A 21,831-nucleotide genomic window follows, 5' to 3' on the forward strand; every position below is an offset into this window, starting at 1 on the left:
GGGGCACTGGTTATTTGGGGGGGGTGTGTGGGGGTGTGGGGGCACTGGTTATTTGGGGGTGTGTGTGGGGGGGCACTGGTTATTTGGGGGTGTGTGTGGGGGGGGCACTGGTTATTTGGGGGTGTGTGTGGGGGGGGCACTGGTTATTTGGGGGGGGGTGTGGGGGGGCACTGGTTATTTGGGGGTGTGGTGTGTGGGGGGGCACTGGTTATTTGGGGTGGTGTGTGGGGGGGGCCACTGGTTATTTGGGGGTGTGTGGGGGGGGCACTGGTTATTTGGGGGTGTGTGTGTGTGGGGGGGGGCACTGGTTATTTGGGGGTGTGTGTGGGGGGGGCACTGGTTATTTGGGGGTGTGTGTGTGTGGGGGGGGGCACTGGTAATTTGGGGGTGTGTGGGGGGGGCACTGGTTATTTTGGTGTGTGTGTGGGGGGGCACTGGTTATTTGGGTGTGTGTGTGGGGGGGCACTGGTTATTTGGGGGTGTGTGTGGGGGGGGGCACTGGTTATTTGGGGGTGTGTGTGGGGGGGCACTGGTTATTTGGGGGTGTGTGTGGGGGGGCACTGGTTATTTGGGGGTGTGTGTGTGGGGGGGCACTGGTTATTTGGGGGTGTGTGTGGGGGGGGCACTGGTTATTTGGGGGTGTGTGTGTGGGGGGGGCACTGGTTATTTGGGGGTGTGTGTGGGGGGGGGGCACTGGTTATTTGGGGGTGTGTGTGTGGGGGGGCACTGGTTATTTGGGGGTGTGTGTGTGGGGGGGCACTGGTTATTTGGGGGTGTGTGTGGGGGGGCACTGGTTATTTGGAGGTGTGTGTGGGGGGGGCACTGGTTATTTGGGGGTGTGTGTGTGTGGGGGGGGGGGCACTGGTTATTTGGGGGTGTGTGTGTGGGGGGGGGCACTGGTTATTTGGGGGTGTGTGTGGGGGGGCACTGGTTATTTGGAGGTGTGTGTGGGGGGGGCACTGGTTATTTGGGGGTGTTGTGTGTGGGGGGGGGCACTGGTTATTTGGGGGTGTGTGTGTGGGGGGGGCACTGGTTATTTGGGGTGTGTGTGGGGGGGGCACTGGTTATTTGGGGGTGTGTGTTTTGGGGGGGGGGCACTGGTTATTTGGGGGTGTGTGTGGGGGGGCACTGGTTATTTGGGTGTGTGTGTGGGGGGGCACTGGTTATTTGGGGGTGTGTGTGGGGGGGCACTGGTTATTTGGGGGGTGTGTGTGTGGGGGGGCACTGGTTATTTGGGGTGTGTATGGGGGGGGGGCACTGGTTATTTGGGGGGGTGTGTGTGTGGGGGGGCACTGGTTATTTGGGGGTGTGTGTGGGGGGGCACTGGTTATTTGGGGTGTGGGGGGGCACTGGTTATTTGGGGGTGTGTGTGGGGGGGCACTGGTTATTTGGGGGTGTGTGTGGGGGGGCACTGGTTATTTGGGGGTGTGTGTGGGGGGCACTGGTTATTTGGGGATGTGTGGGGGGCACTGGTTATTTGGGGGTGTGTGTGGGGGGGCACTGGTTATTTGGGGGGGTGTGTGTGGGGGGGGCACTGGTTATTTGGGGGGTGTGTGTGGGGGGGCACTGGTTATTTGGGGTGTGTGTGTGGGGGGGCACTGGTTATTTGGGGGGGGTGTGTGTGTGGGGGGCACTGGTTATTTGGGGGGGGTGTGGGGGGGCACTGGTTATTTGGGGGGGGGGTGTGGGGGGGCACTGGTTATTTGGGGGTGTGTGGGGGGGCACTGGTTATTTGGGGGTGTGTGGGGGGGGCACTGGTTATTTGGGGGTGTGTGTGGGGGGGGGGCACTGGTTATTTGGGGGTGTGTGTGGGGGGGCACTGGTTATTTGGGGGTGTGTGTGGGGGGGCACTGGTTATTTGGGGGTGTGTGTGGGGGGGGCACTGGTTATTTGGGGGTGTGTGTGGGGGGGCACTGGTTATTTGGGGGGTGGTGTGTGGGGGGCACTGGTTATTTGGGGGTGTATGTGGGGGCACTGGTTATTTGTGTGTGTGTGTGTGGGGGGGGGCACTGGTTATTTGGGGGTGTGTGGGGGGGGCACTGGTTATTTGGGGGTGTGTGTGGGGGGGCACTGGTTATTTGGGGGTGTGTGTGTGTGGGGGGCACTGGTTATTTGGGGGTGTGTGTGGGGGGCACTGGTTATTTGGGGTGTGTGTGGGGGGGCACTGGTTATTTGGGGGTGTGTGTGGGGGGGGCACTGGTTATTTGGGGGTGTGTGTGTGTGGGGGGGCACTGGTTATTTGGGTGTGTGTGTGGGGGGCACTGGTTATTTGGGGGTGTGTGTGGGGGGGCACTGGTTATTTGGGGGTGTGTGTGTGGGGGGCACTGGTTATTTGGGTGTGTGTGTGGGGGGGCACTGGTTATTTGGGGGTGTGTGTGTGTGGGGGGGCACTGGTTATTTGGGGGGTGTGTGGGGGGGGCACTGGTTATTTGGGTGTGTGTGTGGGGGGGCACTGGTTATTTGGGGGTGTGTGGGGGGGCACTGGTTATTTGGGGGTGTGTGTGGGGGGGGCACTGGTTATTTGGGGGTGTGTGTGGGGGGGCACTGGTTATTTGGGGGTGTGTGTGGGGGGGGGCACTGGTTATTTGGGGGGGGGTGTGGGGGGGGGCACTGGTTATTTGGGGGGGTGTGTGTGGGGGCACTGGTTATTTGGGGGTGTGTGTGGGGGGGGGGCACTGGTTATTTGGGGGGTGTGTGTGTGGGGGGCACTGGTTATTTGGGGGTGTGTGTGGGGGGGCACTGGTTATTTGGGGGTGTGTGTGGGGGGGCACTGGTTATTTGGGGGTGTGTGGGGGGGCACTGGTTATTTGGGGGTGTGTGTGTGTGGGGGGGCACTGGTTATTTGGGGGTGTGTGTGTGGGGGGGGCACTGATTATTTGGGGGGGGGTGTGGGGGGGCACTGGTTATTTGGGGGTGTGTGGGGGGGCACTGGTTATTTGGGGGTGTGTGTGGGGGGGGCACTGGTTATTTGGGGGTGTGTGTGGGGGGGGCACTGGTTATTTGGGGGTGTGTGTGGGGGGGCACTGGTTATTTGGGGGGGTGTGTGGGGGGGCACTGGTTATTTGGGGGTGTGTGTGGGGGGGCACTGGTTATTTGGGGGTGTGTGTGGGGGGGCACTGGTTATTTGGGGGTGTGTGTGTGGGGGGGGGGCACTGGTTATTTGGGGGTGTGTGTGTGTGTGGGGGGCACTGGTTATTTGGGGGTGTGTGTGGGGGGGCACTGGTTATTTGGGGGTGTGTGTGTGGGCACTGGTTATTTGGGGGTGTGTGTGTGTGGGGGGCACTGGTTATTTGGGGGTGTGTGTGGGGGGGGCACTGGTTATTTGGGGGTGTGTGTGTGTGGGGGGGCACTGGTTATTTGGGGGTGTGTGGGGGGGCACTGGTTATTTGGTGTGTGTGTGTGGGGGGGCACTGGTTATTTGGGGGTGTGTGTGGGGGGGCACTGGTTATTTGGGGGTGTGTGTGGGGGGCACTGGTTATTTGGGGGTGTGTGTGTGTGGGGGGGCACTGGTTATTTGGGGGTGTGTGTGGGGGGGGCACTGGTTATTTGGGGGGGTGTGTGTGTGGGGGGGCACTGGTTATTTGGGGGTGTGTGTGGGGGGGCACTGGTTATTTGGGGGTGTGTGTGGGGGGGGCACTGGTTATTTGGGGGTGTGTGTGGGGGGGCACTGGTTATTTGGGGGTGTGTGTGGGGGGCACTGGTTATTTGGGGGTGTGTGTGGGGGGGCACTGGTTATTTGGGGGGGGTGTGTGTGGGGGGGCACTGGTTATTTGGGGGGTGTGTGTGTGGGGGGGCACTGGTTATTTGGGGTGTGTGTGTGGGGGGGCACTGGTTATTTTGGGGGTGTGTGTGGGGGGGCACTGGTTATTTGGGGGGGTGTGTGGGGGGGCACTGGTTATTTGGGGGTGTGTGTGGGGGGGCACTGGTTATTTGGGGGGTGTGTGGGGGGGCACTGGTTATTTGGGGGTGTGTGTGTGTGGGGGGGCACTGGTTATTTGGGGGTGTGTGTGTGGGGGGGGCCACTGGTTATTTGGGGGTGTGTGGGGGGGCACTGGTTATTTGGGGGTGTGTGTGTGGGGGCACTGGTTATTTGGGGGTGTGTGTGTGTGGGGGGGCACTGGTTATTTGGGGGTGTGTGTGTGGGGGGGCCACTGGTTATTTGGGGGTGTGTGGGGGGGCACTGGTTATTTGGGGGTGTGTGTGTGTGGGGGGGGCACTGGTTATTTGGGGGTGTGTGTGGGGGGGGCACTGGTTATTTGGGGGTGTGTGTGTGTGGGGGGGCACTGTTATTTGGGGGTGTGTGTGGGGGGGCACTGGTTATTTGGGGGTGTGTGTGGGGGGGGCACTGGTTATTTGGGGGTGTGTGTGGGGGGGCACTGGTTATTTGGGGGTGTGTGTGGGGGGGGGCACTGGTTATTTGGGGGGGTGTGTGGGGGGGGCACTGGTTATTTGGGGGTGTGTGTGTGGGGGGGCACTGGTTATTTGGGGGTGTGTGTGGGGGGGGCACTGGTTATTTGGGGGTGTGTGTGTGGGGGGCACTGGTTATTTGGGGGTGTGTGTGGGGGGCACTGGTTATTTGGAGGTGTGTGTGGGGGGGGCACTGGTTATTTGGGGGTGTGTGTGTGTGGGGGGGGCACTGGTTATTTGGGGGTGTGTGTGTGTGGGGGGGCACTGGTTATTTGGGGTGTGTGTGTGGGGGGCACTGGTTATTTGGAGGTGTGTGTGGGGGGGCACTGGTTATTTGGGGGTGTGTGTGTGTGGGGGGGGGCACTGGTTATTTGGGGGTGTGTGTGTGTGGGGGGGGCACTGGTTATTTGGGGGTGTGTGTGGGGGGGCACTGGTTATTTGGGGGTGTGTGTGGGGGGGCACTGGTTATTTGGGGGTGGTGTGGGGGGGCACTGGTTATTTGGGGGTGTGTGTGGGGGGGCACTGGTTATTTGGGGGTGTGTGTGGGGGGGCACTGGTTATTTGGGGGTGTGTGTGGGGGGGCACTGGTTATTTGGGGGTGTGTGTGGGGGGGCACTGGTTATTTGGGGGTGTGTGTGTGTGGGGGGCACTGGTTATTTGGGGGTGTGTGTGGGGGGGGGCACTGGTTATTTGGGGGGTGTGTGTGTGGGGGGCACTGGTTATTTGGGGGTGTGTGTGGGGGGGCACTGGTTATTTGGGGTGTGTGTGGGGGGGGCACTGGTTATTTGGGGGTGTGTGTGGGGGGGCACTGGTTATTTGGGGGTGTGTGTGGGGGGCACTGGTTATTTGGGGGTGTGTGTGGGGGGGCACTGGTTATTTGGGGGGGGTGTGTGTGGGGGGGCACTGGTTATGGAACATGGGGGGTGTGTGTGTGTGGGGGGCACTGGTTATTTGGGGGTGTGTGTGGGGGGGGCACTGGTTATTTGGGGGTGTGTGTGGGGGGGCACTGGTTATTTGGGGGGGGGTGTGGGGGGCACTGGTTATTTGGGGGTGTGTGTGGGGGGCACTGGTTATTTGGGGGGGTGTGTGGGGGGGCACTGGTTATTTGGGGGTGTGTGTGTGTGGGGGGGCACTGGTTATTTGGGGGTGTGTGTGTGGGGGGGCACTGGTTATTTGGGGGTGTGTGGGGGGGGCACTGGTTATTTGGGGGTGTGTGTGTGTGGGGGGGGGCACTGGTTATTTGGGGGTGTGTGTGGGGGGGGCACTGGTTATTTGGGGGTGTGTGTGTGTGGGGGGGCACTGGTAATTTGGGGGTGTGTGGGGGGGCACTGGTTATTTTGGTGTGTGTGTGGGGGGGCACTGGTTATTTGGGTGTGTGTGTGGGGGGGGCACTGGTTATTTGGGGGTGTGTGTGGGGGGGGCACTGGTTATTTGGGGGTGTGTGTGGGGGGGGCACTGGTTATTTGGGGGTGTGTGTGTGTGGGGGGGGGGCACTGGTTATTTGGGGGTGTGTGTGGGGGGGGCACTGGTTATTTGGGGGTGTGTGTGTGTGGGGGGGCACTGGTAATTTGGGGGTGTGTGGGGGGGCACTGGTTATTTTGGTGTGTGTGTGGGGGGGCACTGGTTATTTGGGTGTGTGTGTGGGGGGGCACTGGTTATTTGGGGGTGTGTGTGGGGGGGCACTGGTTATTTGGGGTGTGTGGGGGGGGCACTGGTTATTTGGGGGTGTGTGTGTGTGGGGAGGGCACTGGTTATTTGGGGGTGTGTGTGTGGGGGGGGGCACTGGTTATTTGGAGGTGTGTGTGGGGGGGGGCACTGGTTATTTGGGGGTGTGTGTGTGTGGGGGGGCACTGGTTATTTGGGGGTGTGTGGGGGGGGCACTGGTTATTTGGGGGTGTGTGTGGGGGGCACTGGTTATTTGGGGGTGTGTGTGGGGGGGCACTGGTTATTTGGGGGTGTGTGTGGGGGGGCACTGGTTATTTGGGGGTGTGTGTGGGGGGGGCACTGGTTATTTGGGGTGTGTGTGTGTGGGGGGGCACTGGTTATTTGGGTGTGTGTGTGGGGGGGCACTGGTTATTTGGGGGTGTGTGTGGGGGGCACTGGTTATTTGGGGGTGTGTGTGGGGGGGCACTGGTTATTTGGGGGTGTGTGTGGGGGGGGCACTGGTTATTTGGGGGTGTGTGTGTGTGGGGGGGCACTGGTTATTTGGGGGTGTGTGTGGGGGGCACTGGTTATTTGGGGGTGTGTGTGTGTGGGGGGCACTGGTTATTTGGGGGTGTGTGTGGGGGGGCACTGGTTATTTGGGGGTGTGTGTGGGGGGGGCACTGGTTATTTGGGGGTGTGTGTGTGTGGGGGGGCACTGGTTATTTGGGGGTGTGTGTGGGGGGGCACTGGTTATTTGGGGGTGTGTGTGTGTGGGGGGGCACTGGTTATTTGGGGGTGTGTGTGGGGGGGCACTGGTTATTTGGGGGTGTGTGTGGGGGGGCACTGGTTATTTGGGGGTGTGTGTGGGGGGGGGCACTGGTTATTTGGGGGTGTGTGTGGGGGGGGGCACTGGTTATTTGGGGGTGTGTGTGGGGGGGGCACTGGTTATTTGGGGGTGTGTGTGGGGGGGGGCACTGGTTATTTGGGGGTGTTGATTTATTCGATGACACTCGATGGGTATGCGGAGGATTTATCTGTCATTATGGAAGGACTTGCAGGCAATCTCTTTGTATGAGTGGAATTTATTATTACTTTGCTCTGATTTCAGCCTTGGAGTTCTCCTGGAGACTCAGTGCTGAGGGGTTTATACATCTTTTATGTTATGTTTGTAGTGTGAGGCCGACGGTCGGCTGTCACTTCTTTGTGTTCTCTTGTTCTTTTTTGAAAAATTCAATAATAAAAAAAAAAGGGACCAAAACAAATCCGTTCAGAAATGAAGTTCTGTGTAATAAAATGGAAGGACGCCGGGAAAGCATTGAACCCGCAAACTGAAATGTATTTAATACTCGGTTCAAAATACTGTGCTGGTAATCAGGACTTCGAGACGCCGAGTCCTGTATGGAGGGACGAGTCGCATGCGTTGGTCAGGTGTGATTTTGGTCTTCAAATCTTGAAGGTCCCGTGTGTCTCTTCTATGAACTCTGATCTTTAGTTCTTTCCATAGACTTTCTATTGGATACAAGTCAGGTGATTGGCTGGGACATCCTAGCAGCTTTATTTTCTTTCTCCTTGGCTTTGTGTTTGGGATCATTATCCTCCTGGGATGTCCTCCTGGGATGTCCTCCTCCTGCGATGTCCTCCTCCTGCGATGTCCTCCTCCTGCGATGTCCTCCATGGGATGTCCTCCTGGGATGTCCTCCTCCTGCGATGTCCTCCTGCGATGTCCTCCATGGGATGTCCTCCTGGGATGTCCTCCTCCATGGGATGTCCTCCTCCATGGGATGTCCTCCTCCTGCGATGTCCTCCTCCTGCGATGTCCTCCTCCTGCGATGTCCTCCTCCTGCGATGTCCTCCTGGGATGTCCTCCTCCTGGGATGTCCTCCTCCTGGGATGCCCTCCTGCGATGTCCTCCATGGGATGTCCTCCTCCGATGTCCTCCTCCTCCGATGTCCTCCTCCATGGGATGTCCTCCTGCGATGTCCTCCATGGATGTCCTCCTCCATGGGATGTCCTCCTCCTCCGATGTCCTCCTCCTCCGATGTCCTCCTCCTCCGATGTCCTCCTCCTCCGATGTCCTCCTCCTCCGATGTCCTCCTCCTCCGATGTCCTCCTCCTCCGATGTCCTCCTCCTCCGATGTCCTTCTCCTCCGATGTCCTCCTCCTCCGATGTCCTCCTCCTGCGATGTCCTCCTCCTGCGATGTCCTCCATGGGATGTCCTCCTCCTGCGGTGGCCTCCTGGGAGGTCCGCCCTTGTTTCATCTCCATCATCCTGGTAGATGGCAGCAGATTTTTATCACCATTCATCCTTTCTTCAATGATATGAAGTTTGCCAGTACCGTATGCTGAAAAAAGCCCCGCCCACACCATGATGTTCCCGCCTCCAAACCTCATTATTGGTATGGGGGGTGTTTTTGGGGTGATGTGACCTCCAAACATGGGGTGTATTATTATGGCATCCAAAGAGTTCCATGTTGGTCTCCTCTGAGCTGACTATATCCTCCCCGTATTTCACAGCCTTGTCTAAATGTTGTGCAGCAAAACTTTAGCCGAGCTTCACCATGCTTCTTCTCCAGCAATGGAGTGCTGTGTGGAGAGCGTGCCTACAGGCCATGGTGGGGGAGGGCATTACTTATTGTGTACCTGCTAATTCCAGGTCTGTGTGAAGCTCTCCACAAGTGGCCCTTGGCTTTAGGACAACTCTTCTGATAATTCTTTTCACTCCTCTATCAGAAACCTTGTGAGGAGCACCTGGCCGTGGCCAGTTTATTGTGAAATGATGTTCTTTCCACTTCCGGATTATGGCCCCAACAGCGCTCACTGGAACATTCAGATGTTTAGAAATCTTTCTGTAACCAATGCCATCCGTATGTTTTGTAACAATAAGGTTGCGAAGATCTTGAGAGAGCTCTTTGCTTTTACTCATAATGAGATGTTTGTTGTGTGACACCTTGGTAATGAGACACCTTATTAGAGGCCATCAGGTGAGACTGAACCCGCTGATATTAATTTTCACAGACAAGGGGCAGGATTGCTTTGTAATTACTGATAGATTTCAGCTGGTGTCTTGGCTTTCCGTGTCTTTTTGCACCTCCCTTTCTTCATGTATTCAAAACTTTTTCCTGTGTCCGTCCCTTTTATTACAGAACTTCATTTCTGAAGGGATTTGTTTCGGTGTCTTTGTATGTGTGGATTGGTTGGGTTGTCTCCGACATGTGGGGGAGATTTCATGTCACCATCACCTTTACCAATAGATTTACCTAGAAAAATTCTGAGGGGTCCAATAATTATTTTACCCGCTGTGTGTGACATTTAGTTCATTTTCACCCCAAACATCCCGGATTCCTCTCTTCCATCTAATTCTACAAGAAACATTCGCCTTTGCTCGATGGTGGGAAAAGAGTGTTTTAGGGTAGGATATTCCGCAATGACAAGGTGGGGGGGGAGGGGCGGTGACTTCCATCAATCACCATTCACTGATCTGCCGGCTCTGAATGGATGAAGGGGGACGTTGGGTTGGTCTGTTCGGGGGGACGTTGGGTTGGTCTGTTCGGGGGGACGTTGGGTTGGTCTGTTCGGGTCTCTGGTACTTGTGCTGCTCTAATAAATGAACCCGACTGAAAATGGAAAAAGTTACCTTCAGGACGGGAGCCAGGAAGACGGAGATTCCGGTGAGGACAAACACGATGATCCCGGTCACTCGCTGTTCTCTGGGGAGACAAAAGAAATATTCTTATAAAATTTCACTTCAGATGATATAACGTCAGTGCCGACCCCCAGAAACCCCCCCGCAGAGTTACCGTATCTGACAGAAGTGAGGACACCCCTCACAGTTTTGTTATTTTATTCCATCTTTTCATGTGACCACTACGTGGCATGTTCACCAATGCCAGGAGCCCGGGGGGCACGATAGGTGAACTAGAGATACTGTTGTACGAGGAGGATTTGGATTTTGTGGGAATTTCAGAGACCTGGTTCAACAGATCTCTCATGATTGGCTGCCAACCATTCAAGGGTATTCCCTTTATCACAGGGATAGAGAGGGTAAAAATGGGGGAGGGGTATGCCTATATATCAAGAATAATATACAAGTGAATGTGAGAGATGACATCACTAAGGGAGTGAGGGAGGAGGTGGAATCCTTATGGGTAGAGTTCCAAAGGGATGAAGTTAAGGGGAAAATAATACTGGGAGTATGCTATAGACCCCTAACCTGAGGGGGGAGGGGGAGACGGATCGCCTATCACAATCTGGATTAGCAGCAAGGATGGGAAGTGTTACCATAATGGGGGATTTTAATTATCCAGACATAGACTGGGCGGAGGGAACCGCGCCTTCATCTAAGGCTCACCAGTTCCTAAATGTCTTGCAGGACAATTTTATGGGTCAGATGGTAGACGCACCAACTAGAAATAAAGTGTTACTGGATCTACTGATTACCAACAATACAGACCTGATCACGGATGTGGAAATACGGGGCAATGTAGGGAACAGCGATCACAGGTCAATTGTCTTCAGTATAAATCACACAAATAGGAAACATAAGGGGAATACAAAGACACTGAATTTTCAAAAGAACCAACTTCCCTAAACTACGAACCTTGTTAGAAGGCATGAATTGGGATAAAATCTTAGGAACAAAGAACACGGAGGAGAGATTTAAGAGAATATTAAATAAGGGCATTAGCCAATGCATCCCATTGGGTAATAAATTTAAAAGAGCGAGCAAAAGTCCTGGATGGCTTAACTCCAATGTAAAAATGCATATAAAAGCAAAGGAGAAGGCCTTCAAGGTTGACGGATTATCATCAGCATTCAGACTTTATAAAGAATGCAATAAGAAATGTAAGGGTGCAATACGGCTAAGATAGAACATGAAAGACACATAGCGGAGGAGAGTAAATAAAATCCCAAGAAATTCTTTAAGTATGTAAACAGTTAAAAAGGGAGGACAGACCATATTGGCCCCATAAAGAATGAGGAAGGACATCTGTTACAAAGGATGGGGAGATGGTGAAGGTATTGAATTTATTCTTCTCATCAGTCTTCACAAGGGAATCGGGGGGCTTCAGTCACCAAAACTGCAGTGTTTATCCTCCATGACACGTCACAGGAAGCCCCTCCATGGTTATCAGAGGACAGAATTAGAGATAGTCTTGGGAAACTTAAACATTAATAAATCACCGGACCAAATGGCTTACACCCGAGGGTACTTAGGGAACTCAGTCAAGTAATTGCCAGACCATTGTTCCTAATTTTTACTGACAGTCTACTGACTGGAATGGCACCAGCTGATTGGAGAAAAGCCAAAGTAGCACCAATATTTACAAAGGGCCCAAAATCCATCCCTGGAAATTACAGACCAGTCAGCCCAACATCAATAGTATGTAAAAAGAGAAATTTGCCTTTGTTAGCCAATAAGACACTGTCTGTTGCTCCCATCCCCATATACATGTAGACCAATTTCTTCAGAAAAGTGGGACTTTGAATGTATCACAGACAGAAAAAATATACCGTATATACTCGAGTATAAGCCGAGATTTTCAGCCTCTTTTTTGAGGCTGAAAGTGCCCCCCTCGGCTTATACTCGAGTCATCGCTGTCTGCCTGCTCGATCAGCGCGTCGAGCAGACAGACAGCGGCCATTCTATAATTCAAAAGCCGCGCCTCCGGCTCCGCCTTCGCCTGTGATAGGCGGAACACTGAATTTCCCAGCAGCCTGTGTTCCGCCTATCACGGACATCGTCTCATCCTCGTACTACGGACGAGGATGAGACGATGTCCGTGATAGGCGGAACACAGGCTGCTGGGAAATTCAGTGTTCCGCCTATCACAGGCGAAGGCGGAGGCGCGGCTTTTGAATTTTACAATGGCCGCCGAGGCGCCGACGAAGAGGGCACGGGACGGAGGCAAGGCACGGCACGGCACGGCACGGGACGGGACGGAGGCAAGGCACGACACGGGACGGAGGCAAGGCACGGCACGGGACGGAGGCAAGGAGGCAAGGCACGGGACGGAGGCTCGGGACAAAGGCTCGGGACACAGGTAGGCTGGACACACACACACACACACACACACACACACACACACACACACGGACACACACACACACACACACACACGGACACACACACACACACGGACACACACACACACGGATGGATGGATGGAGACACACACACACAGGGATGGATGGATACACACACACACAGGGATGGATGGATGGATGGAGACACACACACACAGGGATGGATGGATGGATGGAGACACACACACACAGGGATGGATGGATGGAGACACACACACACAGGGATGGATGGATGGAGACACACACACACAGGGATGGATGGATGGATGGACACACACACACACAGGGATGGATGGATGGATGGACACACACACACACAGGGATGGATGGATGGATGGACACACACACACACAGGGATGGATGGACGGACACACAGGGATGGACGGACACACAGGGATGGACGGACACACACACAGGGATGGACAGGCATGTCTCACCCTCGGCTTATACACGAGTCAATAAGTTTGCCAGTTTTTTTGGGGGTAAATTGGGGGCCTCGGCTTATATTCGGGTCGGCCTATACTCGAGTATATACGGTAGTAGAAAAATAATAAAATGTATTTTATTGTTACATGGATAGACAACTCATGGGGAAAAACACAATACAAAGCATTCGATAAAACCAAGACATAAAAAATACGCAATTAAAAGACCAACTATGAACCAAAGCCCAGAAGCTGTCAGGACAACAGACTATCCGGATGGTCTATCTTCCTGACAGCTTTTCTGAGGAAATTGGTCTTACTATCAATAGTATGTAAACTCTTGGAGGGGGTGATAAGGGATTATATACAAGATTTTAGTAATGGGAACGATATCATTAGCAGTAATCAGCCTGGATTCATGAAGAATCGTTCTTACCAAACCAATCTACTAACCTTCCATGAGGAGGGGAGCTGCCATCTACATAAAGGAAGACCCGTAGACGTGGTGTATCTAGAGAAAGGAAGGCTCGTAGATGTGGTGTATCTAGATAAAGGAAGGCCTATAGACGTGGTGTATCTAGATAAAGGAAGGTCTGTAGATGTGGTGTATCTGGATAAAGGAAGGCCCGTAGACGTGGTGTATCTAGATAAAGGAAGGCCCGTAGACGTGGTGTATCTGGATAAAGGAAGGCCCGTAGACGTGGTGTATCTAGATAAAGGAAGGCCCGTAGACGTGGTGTATCTAGATAAAGGAAGGTCCGTAGACGTGGTGTATCTAGATAAAGGAAGGCCCGTAGACGTGGTGTATCTAGATAAAGGAAGGCCCGTAGGCGTGGTGTATCTAGATAAAGGAAGGCCCGTAGACGTGGTGTATCTAGATAAAGGAAGGCCCGTAGACGTGGTGTATCTAGATAAAGGAAGGCCCGTAGATGTGGTGTATCTAGATAAAGGAAGGCCCGTAGACGTGGTGTATCTAGATAAAGGAAGGTCCGTAGACGTGGTGTATCTAGATAAAGGAAGGCCCGTAGATGTGGTGTATCTAGATAAAGGAAGGCCCGTAGATGTGGTGTATCTAGATAAAGGAAGGCCCGTAGGCGTGGTGTATCTAGATAAAGGAAGGCCCGTAGACGTGGTGTATCTAGATAAAGGAAGGCCCGTAGACGTGGTGTATCTAGATAAAGGAAGGTCCGTAGACGTGGTGTATCTAGATAAAGGAAGGCCCGTAGACGTGGTGTATCTGGATAAAGGAAGGCCCGTAGATGTGGTGTATCTAGATAAAGGAAGGCCCGTAGATGTGGTGTATCTAGATAAATGAAGGCCTGTAGACGTGGTGTATCTAGATAAAGGAAGGCCCGTAGACGTGGTGTATCTAGATAAAGGAAGGCCCGTAGACGTGGTGTATCTAGATAAAGGAAGGCCCGTAGGCGTGGTGTATCTAGATAAAGGAAGGCCCGTAGACGTGGTGTATCTAGATAAAGGAAGGCCCGTAGACGTGGTGTATCTAGATAAAGGAAGGTCCGTAGACGTGGTGTATCTAGATAAAGGAAGGCCCGTAGACGTGGTGTATCTAGATAAAGGAAGGCCCGTAGATGTGGTGTATCTAGATAAATGAAGGCCTGTAGACGTGGTGTATCTAGATAAAGGAAGGCCCGTAGACGTGGTGTATCTAGATAAAGGAAGGCCCGTAGACGTGGTGTATCTAGATAAAGGAAGGCCCGTAGACGTGGTGTATCTAGATAAAGGAAGGCCTATAGACGTGGTGTATCTAGATAAAGGAAGGTCCGTAGACGTGATGTATCTAGATAAAGGAAGGCCCGTAGACGTGGTGTATCTAGATAAAGGAAGGCCCGTAGACATGGTGTATCTAGATAAAGGAAGGCCCGTAGACGTGGTGTATCTAGATAAAGGAAGGCCCGTAGATGTGGTGTATCTAGATAAAGGAAGGCCCGTAGACGTGGTGTATCTGGATAAAGGAAGGCCCGTAGACGTGGTGTATCTAGATAAAGGAAGGTATGTAGACGTGGTGTATCTAGATAAAGGAAGGTCCGTAGATGTGGTGTATCTAGATAAAGGAAGCCCCGCAGACGTGGTGTATCTGGATAAAGGAAGGCCCGTAGACGTGGTGTATCTAGATAAAGGAAGGCCCATAGACGTGGTGTATCTGGATAAAGGAAGGCCCGTAGACGTGGTGTATCTGGATAAAGGAAGGCCCGTAGACGTGGTGTATCTGGATAAAGGAAGGCCCGTAGACGTGGTGTATCTGGATAAAGGAAGGCCCGTAGACGTGGTGTATCTAGATAAAGGAAGGTCTGTAGACGTGATGTATCTAGATAAAGGAAGGCCCGTAGACGTGGTGTATCTGGATAAAGGAAGGCCCGTAGACGTGGTGTATCTGGATAAAGGAAGGCCCGTAGACGTGGTGTATCTGGATAAAGGAAGGCCCGTAGACGTGGTGTATCTGGATAAAGGAAGGCCCGTAGATGTGGTGTATCTAGATAAAGGAAGGTCCGTAGACGTGGTGTATCTAGATAAAGGAAGGCCCGTAGACGTGGTGTATCTAGATAAAGGAAGGTCTGTAGACGTGATGTATCTAGATAAAGGAAGACCCGTAAACGTGGTGTATCTAGATAAAGGAAGGCCCGTAGATGTGGTGTATCTAGATAAAGGAAGGCCCGTAGACGTGGTGTATCTAGATAAAGGAAGGTCTGTAGACTTGGTGTATCTAGATAAAGGAAGGCCTGTAGATGTGGTGTATCTAGATAAAGGAAGGCCCGTAGACGTGGTGTATCTAGATAAAGGAAGGTCTGTAGACGTGGTGTATCTAGATAAAGGAAGGCCCGTAGACGTGGTGTATCTAGATAAAGGAAGGTCTGTAGATGTGGTGTATCTAGATAAAGGAAGGTCTGTAGATGTGGTGTATCTAGATAAAATAAGGTGCGTTGGCATGGACCATAGGGTGAGTACATGGATTGGAAACTGGCTACAAGGGTGAGTTCAGAGGGTGGTGATAAATGGGGAGTACTCGGAATGGTCGGGGGTGGGTAGTGGGGCCCCCCAGGGTTCTGTGCTGGGACCAATCCTGTTTAATTTGTACATAAATGACTTGGAGGAGGGGGATGAGGGAAACAGTCCAATCTCTGTATTTGTGGATGATAATAAGCTAAGCAGGGCAATAACTTCTCCGCAGGATGTGGAAACCTTCCAAGAAGATCGGAACAAATGAATGGGGGGAGGGGCAACTACATGGCAAATGAGGTTCAATGTAGAAAAATGTAAAGTAATGCATTCCAGGGGCAAAAATCTGAGTGCAATCTATAGACTGGGGGGAGAAGAACCTCTGGGGGGATCTAGGGTGGAGAAGGACCTGGGGGGGGTGTAGGATGGAGGAGGACCTGGGGGGGGAACCTCTGGGGGGGATCTAGGATGGAGAAGGACCTGGGGGAGGGGATCTAGGATGGAGAAGGACCTGGGGGGAGAACCTCTGGGGGGATGTAGGATGGAGAAGGACCTGGGGGGAGGGGAACCTCTGGGGGGGATCTAGGGTGGAGAAGGACCTGGGGGTCCTAGTAGATGATAGGCTCAGCAATGCCAAGCTGCTGCTAACAAAGCAAACAGAATATTGGCATTAAAAAGGGATCAACTCCAGAGATAAAAGGATAATTCTCCCCTCTACAAGACTCTGGTCCGGCCGCACCTGGAGTATACTGTACAGTTCTGGGCACCAGTCCTCAGGAAGGATGTACTGGAAATGGAGCAACTACAAAGAAGGGCAACAAAGCTAATAAAGGGTCTGGAGGATATTAGATATGAGGAAAGGTTGTGAGCTCTGAACTTATTCTCTCTGGAGAAGAGACGCCTGAGAGGGGATATGATTCCATTATATAAATACCGGACTGGTGACCCCACAATATACAAATACCGGACTGGTGACCCCACAATATACAAATACCGGACTGGTGACCCCACAATATATAAATACCGGACTGGTGACCCCACAATATATAAATACTGGACTGGTGACCCCACAATATATAAATACCGGACTGGTGACCCCACAATATATAAATACTGGACTGGTGACCCCACAATATATAAATACCGGACTGGTGACCCCACAATATATAAATACCGGACTGGTGACCCCACAATATATAAATACCGGACTGGTGACCCCACAATATATAAATACCGGACTGGTGACCCCACAATATAGAAATACCGGACTGGTGACCCCACAATATAGAAATACCGGACTGGTGACCCCACAATATATAAATACCGGACTGGTGACCCCACAATATATAAATACCGGACTGGTGACCCCACAATAGTTATAACCTACAGAAGCCAGAATCATCATCATTTCCCCAAGGCTTTGTCTTGTAGGGGTCCCAGAAAAGAGGGACGGGAGGGTCAGTCCATAGACTACAGCTCCTCCCAATGGGTTCCAATGGTAGTGTGGTATTAATCACCAATCTTTACTGAGGTGCCCCTGGATGAACATCTACCCCTCCCCCCCCAACACAGAGATGGACCACCCTTAACCCTCGACTACCTTTATGAAAATACTAAGGCAGGAAAAGCCGCCATATTGGTCTTTATCCAGCAGCACCTCCTATAAATGATGAGAGTTCTGATATCCACAAAGTGGAAGTAGATTGGAACATCTATATTCCCAAATCCAAAATATAATCTCTCAGAAAAAACGCCTTCGCTCCTTCCAAATGTCACACTCATCCATCGCTTCCATTCCCACCCTGCAGACATTCAGCTACTGCAGTCCTATGATACCCTCCACATCCATCCAGATTTCCAGCTCCGCCTCTCCCTCTAGGGGAACATTCCCCAGGTTTAGAAGTTTCTTCAGGTGCTTCTTCCAAAATTCTGAGCCGTGTTCAGCAGTTTCCGGCTTTTGTTTTGCACATGTGAGGTACCAACCTCCTTCATATGACACCCAACTACTGGCAGGAAAATCCTCCGGCCAGCCTGGCGGTCTTCCAACCATCGTATACCCTCTGTGACGGCTCGTGCTGCTACATTCTTCAATGGTCTCTGCCGACTCCGGAGACCACTGTGCAAAATCTGCCCACTCCAGAGCCTCCCTTCACCCTGACAGCTTCCCTGATGTAGCACCCCTTTAGCCCCGGGGGGCAGTTAGGGACCCCCAGGCAGCTCAGTGGCCGAGCTCCTCAATACTCCGGGCAGAATGATGGATTATTTGTTGTTGGAAAAAAGTAGGCAAGTTTAACAGAGTTCATTAGGCACAATAAACTCGGGGAGAGGCTTTAGGAGGAACTCTACTCACAGAAGAAAGCTGAAAACCAGAACTCTGTACTCTTCAATCTGTAGAGCAGCTTCAGACGGCACACATACCCCCCGGGGCAAGTAGACATGAACCCCCCACAATGTCCCCCAGCAGCAGATGGCGTCCAGATCATTCCATTGATAGTCCAATACGACAGCACAAACCTTTCCCAGCCATAGGCCTGGGAGACCCAGACCACCCAGACCTCACCGACCTCAAAGACCACACAGACCACACACAGACACCACACAGACACCACACAGACACCTCACAGACACCTCACAGACACCTCACAGACACCTCACAGACCACTCACAGAGACCACACAGACCACACACAGACCACTCACAGACCACACACAGACCACTCACAGACCACACACAGACCACACACAGACCACACACAGACCACACACAGACCACACACAGACCACTCACAGACCACACACAGACCACACACAGACCACTCACAGACCACTCACAGACCACTCACAGACCACTCACAGACCACTCACAGACCACTCACAGACCACTCACAGACCACTCACAGACACCACACAGACCACACACAGACACCACACAGACCACACACAGACCACTCACAGACCACTCACAGACACCACACAGACCACTCACAGACACCACACAGACCACTCACAGACCACTCACAGACCACACACAGACCACTCACAGACCACTCACAGACACCACACAGACCACTCACAGACCACTCACAGACACCACACAGACCACACACAGACCACTCACAGACCACACACAGACCACACACAGACCACTCACAGACCACTCACAGACCACTCACAGACCACTCACAGACACCTCACAGACCACACACAGACCACTCACAGACCACACACAGACCACACACAGACCACACACAGACCACACACAGACCACTCACAGACACCACACAGACCACACACAGACCACACACAGACCACACACAGACCACACACAGACCACACACAGACCACTCACAGACACCACACAGACCACACACAGACCACTCACAGACACCTCACAGACCACTTACAGACCACTCACAGACCACTCACAGACACCACACAGACCACTCACAGACCACTCACAGACACCACACAGACCACACACAGACCACTCACAGACCACACACAGACCACTCACAGACACCACACAGACCACTCACAGACACCACACAGACACCACACAGACCACTCACAGACCACACACAGACCACTCACAGACCACTCACAGACCACTCACAGACCACTCACAGACCACTCACAGACCACTCACAGACACCTCACAGACCACTCACAGACCACACACAGACCACACACAGACCACACACAGACCACACACAGACCTCACACAGACCTCACACAGACCACTCACCGACCACTCACAGACCACACACAGACCACACACAGACCACACACAGACCACACACAGACCACACACAGACCATACAGACCACTCACAGACCATACAGACCACTCACAGACCACACACAGACCACACACAGACCACACACAGACCACACACAGACCACACACAGACCACACACAGACCACACACAGACCACACACAGACCACACACAGACCTCACACAGACCACTCACAGACCACTCACAGACCACTCACAGACCTCTGACACGCAGCCTGGGAAATGCCCTGGAGGAAGGGGCCCCACATATTTATATCAGGGTGATTGAAGCCCAGCAGTAGGTAATAGTAGTTGAGGGGCACCACTGCTTATGCCGGGATCTCTACACTTGTTACCAACTACTGGCACTTTCAATGAAAAAAAGTAAAAATTCCCTCTGGCTGAAACTTTTCACAGCTGCTTTTGTTGAGGTTTTGAACAAGGCCATTGAAAATCAAAGTCTCGGATCTTACATGGAGGAAAAGATTATTCAAAGTGAGAGATCTTCTTCCACAGAAGCTTCTGTCAGATGTTCCCAACAGACCATAACATGCGGGTATCTTGACTGGCATGCACTGGCAGAGACATGGAGCCAGGCTTAGCTTCGCAATGTTCATCCGTATTACTGGAATTAGCTCCACCCATAAAGGGGGCGTGGAGACGCCAAACATTCCAACTCTTTACATGGGGAGTTGTTGGGGAAGGGTGGGCAATGAGGAGCCAATTCTAGATGCCCACCTACTCAGCAGGAGGTCCTCTAGGTGAAAGACCTCCAGTGGATGAAAGGGTACTAATGATCCTACAGGAACAAAGTTCCGTCTATAACATAAGTGTGTAAGGGACCTACCTCACGCCCAAAAACTGCGGCTGTTCTCCGGGGGCGCTGGTCTCCGTCTCCATTTTCAAGCTGTCAATGTGAGCGATGGAGATGACAGTTGCTGCCACATACCAAGGAAGACCCATGAAGGAGCAAATGGCCAACAGAACGCCGACCCAGAAGAGATCCAGGTGGTACCCACAGGCTTTCTGATAGGGAAAAAAAAAAAGCTCTCCAACTGTTTTTTAAACGTATTAATTCATATAATGAGCACTTTGATAAATGTCATATAATTAAAGCATAAGGCAAATTACAAACAAAACATATGCAGTGTACACTATATTACCAAAAGTATTGGGACTCCTGCCTTTACACACACATGAACTTTAATGGCATCCCAGTCTTAGACCATAAAGACATGGATGAGCGAGTTTGGGGTGGAGGAACTTGACTGGCCTGTAAAGAGTCCTGACCTCAACCCAATAGAACACCTTTGGGATGAATTAGAGCAGAGACTGGGAGACAGGCCTTCTCCTCCAACATCAGTGGCTGACCTCACAAATGCCCTTCTGGAAGAATGGTCAAACATTCCCATAGACACCCTCCTAAACCTTGTGGACGGCCTTCCCAGAAGAGGTGAACCTGTTATAGCTGCAAAGGGCCAACTCAATATTGAACCCTCCGGACGAAGACTGGGGGGTCATTATAGGTCATGTGTGTGTAAAGGAAGGCGTCCCAATACTTTCTATGTGTTTTTTTCCCTTTTCAGACGCTGCAAGTGTAAGAATTCACCTTTCAATCTGCTAGAAATGCACTCAGAAACAAAGTCCTGTTGCCGGCTGACAGCACACAACATTACTGTGGACTGGGTGGTGTCAGCCCTGCCCATTTGTCTTTGATTAAACCTCTCAACCATTCCCACTCTGAGATCTCCACAATATATTGTTCTGTGCTCCAGGAACTAGGAGAACTCTTTCAGACAACACAGAAAGTGTGGAGAGGAGACCGATCTGCACTGCTGCCAAGATCCTCAGGACTTTCCTGCAATTATCAGATAAAACAAAGTGCTTCCAAAGGGAGCCAATAAGAGAAGCTCATCCTTCTGGGTTCCATGAACTAAAGAAAAAGCCATACCTTCAGCTTGTGCTCCTTCCTGTTGACTATGACAGCGGTGATCTGTTCATCCATGAAGATGAGAATGGTCACCAGCAGAGCGGGCAATGCGCTGGCCAAATAGATCCACCAGGGGTTCTTACCAAATGGGAAAACAAACCAACCGCGGTCTGGACGTGTAGGCTGGTAGAAGAAGAACACAGGACATGTCTACCGGGAAATTAACTCAACAAGAAAACGTAAAAGATCAGAAAGAAAGGAATCCAGGAACATGCTGAGATCTCAACTCCATCTGTAATCAGGTGATAGGCCGAGGTTTGTACATAAGAGGGACACAACGGTCTTTGCCGAGAGAGCTTGGATCCCACATGGACTTTACAAGCCTTTCATGGAGCAATTGTTCCAAAGTTTGGGGATTTTAAAGGTGCCAAAATAGTACTTTACTATTGTTTCTAGTAGGACAGCCGATTGTCTCCTGATGAAACCAATCCCGGCGAAACATGTGGATAGCTTTGCCTGAAACCAGGTATGGGCCACCACCATAGGAGGGGGTAGAGATCAGCCAAGGGCAATATAGCCTAATGCATTGTACAGCCTGGAGGGACTACAG

The 21,831-nt window shown here is 52.4% G+C and overlaps 1 protein-coding gene across 1 annotated transcript in view; it reads right to left on the reverse strand.

Moving 5' to 3' along the window:
* Positions 1-9,515: 9,515 nt before the first annotated feature.
* LOC143973613 (electrogenic sodium bicarbonate cotransporter 4-like) overlaps positions 9,516-21,831 on the reverse strand; it is a 193,600-nt gene continuing 181,284 nt past the window's right edge. Inside the window, exons 21-23 of the mRNA XM_077474470.1 lie at positions 21,243-21,404; positions 20,139-20,317; positions 9,516-9,759 (exon numbers count right to left, since the gene is read on the reverse strand). Of these exons, the coding sequence (XP_077330596.1) occupies positions 9,516-9,759; positions 20,139-20,317; positions 21,243-21,404 (585 nt within the window). The remainder of the gene's footprint in view (positions 9,760-20,138; positions 20,318-21,242; positions 21,405-21,831) is intronic.

This window comes from Lithobates pipiens, unplaced genomic scaffold (genome assembly GCF_037356315.1).
Source record: "Lithobates pipiens isolate NorthernLeopardFrog02 unplaced genomic scaffold, aLitPip1_a1.2 Scaffold_86, whole genome shotgun sequence".
NCBI lineage: Eukaryota > Metazoa > Chordata > Amphibia > Anura > Ranidae > Lithobates > Lithobates pipiens.